Genomic DNA, 8,886 nt, shown 5'->3' with positions numbered 1-8,886 from the left:
GGCAATTATGTATGCATGTATACTTTTGCATATGTATACACGTTGCCGTGACGAAAATCAAGTGCTCGAGCAGCAACAGCAGCGTTGCTTAGACAATATTGGAGACAATCAACGACAACAATTTGTGGTTTGTGTGGTCATCGATTCATTCATAGTATAAGCAAATTTAGTGTCAATATGTTTTGCATGCGGCGTGGGGGTGTGCACTATGTGTGTATAGTGCTTGCTTACGGTAGTCGTTACAAAAACAATATGCCACAGTTTGTTTACATTTTAAAAAGGTCTTTTGTTGTTCAACGAACAAATGTTACTCATACGCCGTGTGTGTTGATCATATGTTTGTTTATTGACACTAAGCCTTAGACATGCACGATTGACACAAGTCATGACGTTTGCGATACTTAACATTGTACTGCTTTGATGTTCATACATATAGTATGTGTAAATATATATAGTCGTATATATAAACAAACAATATGTTATGTGTTCTGGTTCCAATGTGTCTAAAATGAAAACAATAGCGTAAGAATTGAAAAATATGGCAAATATTCGCGTCGGATTAAGCAAATACAATTTTTCAAAGCTATACTTTTGGCTACGCCGAATAAAAAAAATGATATTTGCACATACATGTGTACATGTGTATGTATAAACAAATGTATGTTTTATAATTCCTAGAAAATCAAAAAAAATCACTGAATTTAAGTTATATTATTATTGTTTCATAATTTTGAAAAAAAATAATGCCACAAAACCGTTGATTTTAATTAACATGGTCAATACCATGCTATCAATCACTCAAAATGTTTCAAATTACCGATCAGTTAATAACCACAAAACTACGTCATTCGGTTTGCGTTAGCAATAACCGAAGTTTAGTATAATCTGAATCATTTTTGTACGTATGTATGTAAACACGTCAATACCTATATATAGCTAGTTGTTTAATATCAAGGAAAGTATATTTGTGGAACTAATTATTTATTTATTATGTTATATTTTTACCCCAAGACACGTGTGATGTTCTGTTCCAACGCCTTAATCGAAGCACGATTTTCCGCATAGACTTTAGGCTTTACATAGCCACACAGAAAAAAATCTAACGGTGTGATAACACACCATCTTGGTGGCCAAACGACCGGCCCAAAACGTGAAATTATCTGTACACCGAAGTTTTCTCTCAATAAATACATCAATTGATGTGATGTGGCGCCGTCTTGTTGAAATCAAATGTCGCCGAGATCACGAGCTTCAATTTCAGACATCAAATAGTCTGTTTCATGGCGCGATAACGGTCGCCATTGACGGCTACCTTTTCACCAGCATCATTTTTGAAGAAATATGGCTCGATGATTAAAACGGCTCACAAACTACACCAAACCTTTTTTTTTTTCTGGATGAAAAGGCAGCTCTTGAATCTCTACAGGTTACTTTTCGTCTCAAATCCTTGTTTACATAACCATTGAGCCAGAAATGTGCCTCATCGCTGAACAAAATTTGGATCGAAAACGTCGGATCTTCTTGGAGCTTTTCAAGAGCCCATAGAGCGAAGCGATGACGCATTTTTTATGTGTATTTTGTAGAAGTATATAAATATTCTTATTTTTTTTTGATTTGCTGTATATTTTAATTGAATTCTATCTGAAGACAATCAGCAAATTTTATAAATAGTAACCATCATGACAGGAATGATTGGGTTCCATTGAGACTAATCAATATATTCTCCTTTAACATAATTTGCTAAAAAATATTTTTAAACTACTTAAAATCTATCAGGAAGGTCCAATATGTGAGTTCTTTTTAAGCGTCTAACATGCATACTGTTGTTCAGTAGACTTATCGCCAGAAAGTTTTCATGATTAGAAAGTCTATCAAGGCATCTTCGACAGGCTTTGCAGATTTCCTCTTTAACAAAAGGTATATTTAAGTGTTTGTGGGTTTCGAAGTTGTTTATGTGCTAAGGAACACTGCAATGCTTCTTAAAGTCTTCGATTGATATCTTTGGAGGATTTCAATGTTGGATGTACCCGCTGTATCCCATAACTGCATTGTATACGTCCATACTGCTTTAAGGTTGGACTTGTAGATCTTAACATTTAGTTTTTGGTAAACAAGTAAAAGTAAAAAAACGTGCCTGTTATGCTGTTAGTATAGCTAGGTTAGTCTAGCAGGCTAAAAAGTCACGTAAAGACCGTTGTGTTTCTTATAGCAGCTGGAGTGCTGCAACGTAGTCCATGAGAAGTAGCCATCCTTAAGAATATCAGCGCTTGAAGCGAGTTTCAGCAGATTCTGTGGCCTCGGCAACGCTACCTCTTCTAGAAACTTATACACTTGAGCCCCCAAATGATTAAAATGTTGCTTTGTCAATGCGATACCAGTGTACAAGAGATGTTCCATTGTTTCATTGTGCCTTGCTTTTGACGTTTCTTAGTCGTCCTGCTATTATAGATAGCTTGTATGTCCTGTTATTTCAAGTACTGTCATTCTTAACATGTCACTGGCCTGGAAATAACTCATAAAAAACTACTTGCATCGCTCTTTAGTAATGCAAGAGCCTATCAGTAGCAATAAGTTGAGACACAGCTTAGGTACATCTAAAAAATATGAACATATTAATTTAATTATGTGTAGTCTCAGCGACAAATAATTTTCTACGAAACCCACGTCTTCCATTACATCTGCAATAATACCAGAAATTGCTTCGAAAGCACTTTCAATATGGAAAAAGCTTTTGTTTACAAACAAATACATTTCGCATCAGCTGGTTGTCATTTGCCGTCAGAGAACGTAGAAATTGAGAGCGTACGTTCTCTGACAGTTGATTAAGTACGCCTTGCCAACCGATTTACACCATGAAAACAAATTCTAGTTGGTAACGCGAACTTATAAATGTTGAAGATTTTGTTTTATTTAATTTTAATTTAATTTGTTGTATTAATTTTGTGTATTGTAACAAAATAAAAATAAATTTGTACGGAACTTTTATTATTATACATTGTACTTGTAAATACATATATATCTAAATGAATTTATTAAATTATTGCAGATGCAATATACAGTGGCGGTTGCAAAAAATTTACTTCTTTAAATAACAGCCGATTTACCACGCATAAAAAAATCTATATGGTATTAATAGCTACAGATTCTTAAGGTTATATTGAACTAATTATTGTACGATGTGCCTTTTTTATGATTCCATATTATTTTGATACTGCTGCAACCTGGGGTAATAGTTTTCATGAGAGCTTAAAGTATTAAAGTTTTTCATAGGCTAAATGTAATGTTGTGAGGAAAGGTCTTTAAAGATGTTGAAAGTACATATAAAAGACTGGGCTGTGAGTTGAAATTCTTGCGAGGGAAAAATATGTGTGCTTCAAGCTTTGAAGACTAAATGAAGAAATCAGACACGGAAAGTGTGAAAATTGAAATTTGTGTCAAAATGTGATTCACTTAAGGGGTTACATGGGTTTACGGGAGCAATAAATCGATTCTTTATTGTTTTATTAAATTCTACAACACCTCTAGTCTTAAGTTTTCAAGTTGAACCGAGTAATAGTTTCGGTGATACAGCCTTGAGAACTTTGAGATACAATTCCTAACGACTTGGACGAAGGACTTTTTTTCTATTACAACTTTTTGAAAAAAAATCGCGTAATTTCAATCTTTTATAAAGATGTCTGCCAAAAGTCCAATCTTGAGTTTTGTTCTGTTTTTTTCGTCCAAGTTCTAAGTTAAGGCTTTAACAAAAACACACATTTTTTCACTTTACTTTACGATACTGTAAGGAGTTATTCGCATCTTTGTTTCCGAGAGGTCACTGGAAATTGCGTCGCAATGGTCCTTTGAACTCAGATTTTACAAACTTCATGAATCAAGTCAATGCACCTAAAAAAAAAGTACTAAAGTAGTGAATATACAGCTTCTAACTAATTAGCAACTGTTTGAAATGCGCATTAACCCACAATACCAGAAACAGGAATTGCTAATCATTTACACATGTGTCGATTGACTGAAGCGTAACAAAGCTGTTTGTTTGTAAACAATATTAAAACCTTTAACTTTTGGAATGTTCTTGATATGCTTGCTTTTTTTAGTGAATAAAATTCTATTGAATGTGGATTTTTATTTTGATATTCTTCCACCCAATGCTACGGAACCCATATATCCCATTTCTCTCATTAGTAATTTACTAAGTTAGGTTAGGTTAATCTGGTAGGCCAATAAGTAACGCATAAACCAGTTTGTTCTTTTGTTATACTAGATGAAGTTCAGCCGCTAGGTCCATGAGGAGTAGTCGTACTTTAGAATGCCTGCGTTTGACGCGAATTTTAACAGACTTTGCGGCCTCACTCGATACCTCCTTCAGTGTATTGTACCGTGGGAACTCGAGATGCTTGTAGCGTAGACTTGCCAATGCGGCACAAGTGCACAGGAGATGCTTTATTGTTTCCCTGGTGTCTTGCTCTAGACATTTTCTGCAGTCTTCTCGACCTACCAGCTCCATTCTACGGCCTTGTGTCGCCACCAGACAGTGACTAGTTAGCATTCCGATCATGTTCCTACAGTCTCTTCTATCGAGCGTCAATAGGAATTTTGTGTATGAAATATTAAGATAAAAATATTAAAATCACTGGAGAGAAGCTCAGCCTTAAAATGTAGCTCAAAAGATTTAGCGCTACTAATTCTCTTCATGTGATGGACTATAAATTTTTGGATTTCCTTGATCCCGTAGACAACCTCCAGGATGATCTGAAATTGAAAAACAAAATCCAAAAGGGGCTAGTCATAATTTTGATTGTAGAACATCAATGGTGGCTTCCTAAAAAAATATTTAAAAAGTCGAAATTGTTGTAAAAATCTTATTTCTTCGATTATAATCTGATGAATATATCTAAGAAGATCTTGTGAAAATTTAAAACTAATCGTTTCGAGAAAAACGCGTTTAAATTTTTGATTTCCGGTCATATCTCCGAAACTCTTTGCTAAATCAGCTTCAAATTTTCGGCGAATATTCTCAATTATATGTAAATTCGAAATATACTTATGTAAAAAATCGGTTTTTGAATTTCACAAGTGATCCACAATAATCCTCTATGTAAATTGAAATTCATGTGATTGAAAAAAGCTGATTCAAACATTGTTGACTGAACGAAGAAGTCCAAAAGGGGTAGTAAAAATCGAAGCTTGTGTCAAATGATGATTCACTTGAACTTGAACTTGATTTGTTCAGTTTTTATACACTTTATGGACCAAGTCAATGCTCGGAAAAAGTACTAAAGTAGTAAATTTACACCTTCTAATTAATTAGCAACTGTTGCGCATTTAGCCATAATATTATAATACAAACTGGAATTGTTACTTACGCTACACACAAATATGGATTTATTGAAGCGTAACAAAGCTGTTTGTTTATTATTGATATTAAAACCCATTTTTATTTTTTTTTTCTTTTAGAATTTCCTTCATATGTGCTAGCGATGGTGACTTAAATTCTATAGAATGTGGATTTTTTGTTTGAAAGATCGCTTGCTAACAATTTTACTAAAAACTTTAAGGTTAGAATCACTGTGATGAAGCTCAGTCTCAAATAGTATTCCTTGTCAACAATTTGGCCAGTCGGAGTGAATTCGTAGTGCAACACACCTCGTTAATCGAAGAAAACTGCAAAACTGCCTTGATTTTTGACCTGTTTGGACGTGATTTTTTTGGTTTCGGCTTACCTTTGCCATATTAGTCGTACGATTCATCATCTCTTTCCGGGTCATAACCATAGATTCAAGACTCATCGTCAGTAATATTACGTTTCCTAACTTTATGGTATTCGAAAATCATTGTTTCACAGACGTCAACGCGATGCTGTCTTTTTGAAAAAATTGAATGCTTTTGGAACCAATCGTGCTTTCACTTTTCTTAGGCCTAAATTTTCTTTCAAAAATCTTTTCACTGATCCTTCCGATATTCCAACGATGCAAGTAAGATCTCTGACTGTTAAACATCAATTCTAAATCACCAATTCCTATGTTTTATGAACGTGTTGATCATCAGTTGATATTGATGGCCGTACTGGTCGTGGTTCGTCGTCAACGCGTTCTCGACACTCTTTGAATAGTTTGTACCAATCATAAACACTTGCTCGAGACAAACAATTATCACCGAATGCCTCTTTCAACATTCTGAACATTTCGGCATCATAAATTTGATTCCGCACACAAAATTTAATGGAACTTCTTTGTTGAATAATTTAAGCCATCGTAAAATTCGCCGAATGCACTTTATTTACTTCAGAAAGACAAGCGTATACCAAGCACTAAAGATTATTTAGATGTGACATTTGGCACAGATGTCATATACACCTAGAAAAAAAATTTCGTGAAAGTTAAATTAAAAAGTCTTACTAATTTCTACCTACAGTAGTATTTGGTCAATGAAGTCATAACGCTTTTTGCGAAGCGATTTTTTCAGTTTCAAAAACAGAAAAAAATCGTAGGGCGCCAAATCTTTTGATTTTACTGGTATATTTATAGATTCCTTGTATCTTGAAACCTGTTTTTATCCTCCAAAGCATGCACTGTAGTCAAGAAGATATATTTCATAAAAGCTTGAATAGAAATCTAGATCTTTCGTTGTTTTTATATACCTAACTGTGGAAATTTTCTGAAATAGTTGTGGGTATTAATGTTTTGGTGAGAATCCATTGATATCCACATCCAATTCTACATTTGAAACTTCATATTGGTTCATATTACGCAGATCGCGCTGTTTTGGAAAGGAACCGAAGTGTTTGTGGTAAAACGATCGTGGACTGAGACAAATCAATACTAGCTTTAACATGTTTTAAACACAAAAATTATTAAGAATTTTTGCCAAACACCCAACAAGAAATAAAAATTGAAATCTTTGAAGTTATATACGATTTATATTTAAGTTCAATGTTTATTAAATTCACAGCTTAATGGTACAAAGGAATATATCACTATAGCATACTATACTATACATACGCATGCTTTTTTGTACAGCCCTACAAATGGGCTTAATAATTTATGTAAGCACTATATATGTATATATCAAATCGCCATGGATTTTCACAACCCATATTCTATAAGTATAAATACAGTTTACAATAATACCAGAATATCCGACAAATTAACACTACATATATGCAATACTTTTACAGTTTTATAGTTTCGTGTTGATGGTGTCATTCTTAGACGATTTCTTATCGATTTCGTTCCATTTTTGTATTTCACCCGAACCGAAAACCCAAAATATCAGCGCAGGTATTATATAGACCGCGGCGCCTATCAGGAACACGTAGTGCCATTGTTCAATGGTGTTCTAAAGAGACAAAGAAATTTATTAATGAAGCTAACTCATAATTTATACATTTTAAATGCCGAACACTTACACTTTCTTTAGTAAAGGCAGCCACAATCATGGGCGAGAAAATACCAGGCGTAGTGCCAATACAGTTAATGATACCGTACAGTGTGCCCGCATAGTTGGGTGCCAGATCTTGTGAGTTCTGCAAATTAGATGCGGTCGCTGCGCCATTGAAACCCAATGAGATTGTCATAATGATGACACAAACATACGGATCTCTTATGAAATATGCCAGTATGATGAGCATGATGCCAGGCAGAATGTGCGCTAAACGAAAATGCGGGAAAAATATATAAATTTTTTGGAACACAGTCAATTTTTTTTACAAAAATCAGTACTTACAAGATAGACAGAAAGTTTTACGCATCATTGTCACGCTCAGCCAACTCTTGCGGCGAATGAGATCGGCGATGGCGCCAAAGCCGAAGGCGCACAGTAAACGCGCCAAATGTGGCAAGCTGGAGAGGAAGCCGGCTGAAGACAAGTTGAAGCCGAGCACCTTTTAAAATAGCAAACAAAACATTTAAAATTTTACTACAAAGCCAATAATAGAAGTAGTTGTAGAGCTCACCTCACTAAGGAACTTAGGAGTGGCGGTAATTAGGAAGAACAGACCCCACATGCTGCCATAATGTAAGAGCAGTAACGACCAGAAGGGTAGAGAGACGACGAGGCTCTTGTATGGTGGCCAGCGCTGTGAAATAAATAATTGAATATACATACATATTATATAAATACAGTAAAAGTAGTGACTAAATCTAAGTCAGCCATAAATAATACCAACCTTCTTCGTTGTGATGGTATCGCCCAGACTCTTTTCAATATATTCACGCTCTTGCACGGAAATGGTGCGATGTTGTGCTGGACTATCGGCAACAACGTAGAACCAAATCAATGTCATGATCAATACGAATAGACCAACCATATAGAAAGCCCAATCCCAGCCCATGCTCTCGATAATTACGCCACAAATGGGCCAAGTTATCATTGTGCCAAATGTGCCGCCCATTAAAGAGGCGACAAATTTACCCTTCTCATCAGGTGGCGACCATTTGGAGACCAAATCTGCGCAAAAGTAAACAAAGAAGAGGATTATTTTTTATTATATACAAAATTAACTCAATTTGCGCAACTACTTACTGTGACAGCACGGATAAATCACGCCCTAAAATTAAAAAAAAAATATATATATATAATTATATAAACGATTTCGATTAAACGATTTCAACCTTTAAATAATATTGTAACTTACACTAAAGAAACCAATGAGAAAACGTATCACGAACACAGCCCATTTATCCCATGCTGCGGCGAGGGGTGTTAGTGCTGTAAGCACGGCTGCGCCCAAACAACTCCAGCCTGCTACCGGCTTGCCACCGAAATTCTCGGCCAACATACCCGCCGGCAGTGAGGTAATCATATAGCCATAGAAGTAAGCGCCTAATAAATTGGCTTGATCCGTTTGACTCCAGTTGTAGCGTGGACCGTACTAAATATTGAAGTTGT

At 35.2% G+C, this 8,886-nt stretch overlaps 1 protein-coding gene and 1 long non-coding RNA gene across 2 annotated transcripts in view; both read right to left on the bottom strand.

Annotated features, from left to right (window-relative positions):
- Positions 1-2,274: 2,274 nt before the first annotated feature.
- Positions 2,275-2,772, bottom strand: LOC120771382. Its single transcript, XR_005704964.1, has 2 exons — positions 2,665-2,772; positions 2,275-2,594 (listed from the first exon to the last, which is right to left on the bottom strand). It is a non-coding gene; the product is annotated as an uncharacterized LOC120771382 (long non-coding RNA).
- A 4,124-nt stretch (positions 2,773-6,896) lies between these two features.
- The window catches only part of LOC120772145 (sialin), a 38,774-nt gene continuing 36,784 nt past the window's right edge, over positions 6,897-8,886 (bottom strand). Inside the window, exons 4-10 of the mRNA XM_040100578.1 lie at positions 8,633-8,869; positions 8,521-8,545; positions 8,165-8,445; positions 7,952-8,074; positions 7,723-7,879; positions 7,406-7,647; positions 6,897-7,335 (exon numbers count right to left, since the gene is read on the bottom strand). Coding sequence (XP_039956512.1) covers positions 7,177-7,335; positions 7,406-7,647; positions 7,723-7,879; positions 7,952-8,074; positions 8,165-8,445; positions 8,521-8,545; positions 8,633-8,869 — 1,224 coding nt within the window. The 3' untranslated portion in view covers positions 6,897-7,176. The remainder of the gene's footprint in view (positions 7,336-7,405; positions 7,648-7,722; positions 7,880-7,951; positions 8,075-8,164; positions 8,446-8,520; positions 8,546-8,632; positions 8,870-8,886) is intronic.

Source organism: Bactrocera tryoni, chromosome 3 (genome assembly GCF_016617805.1).
Source record: "Bactrocera tryoni isolate S06 chromosome 3, CSIRO_BtryS06_freeze2, whole genome shotgun sequence".
NCBI classification, from domain to species: domain Eukaryota; kingdom Metazoa; phylum Arthropoda; class Insecta; order Diptera; family Tephritidae; genus Bactrocera; species Bactrocera tryoni.
This window is presented reverse-complemented; position numbering and strand designations above follow the sequence as displayed.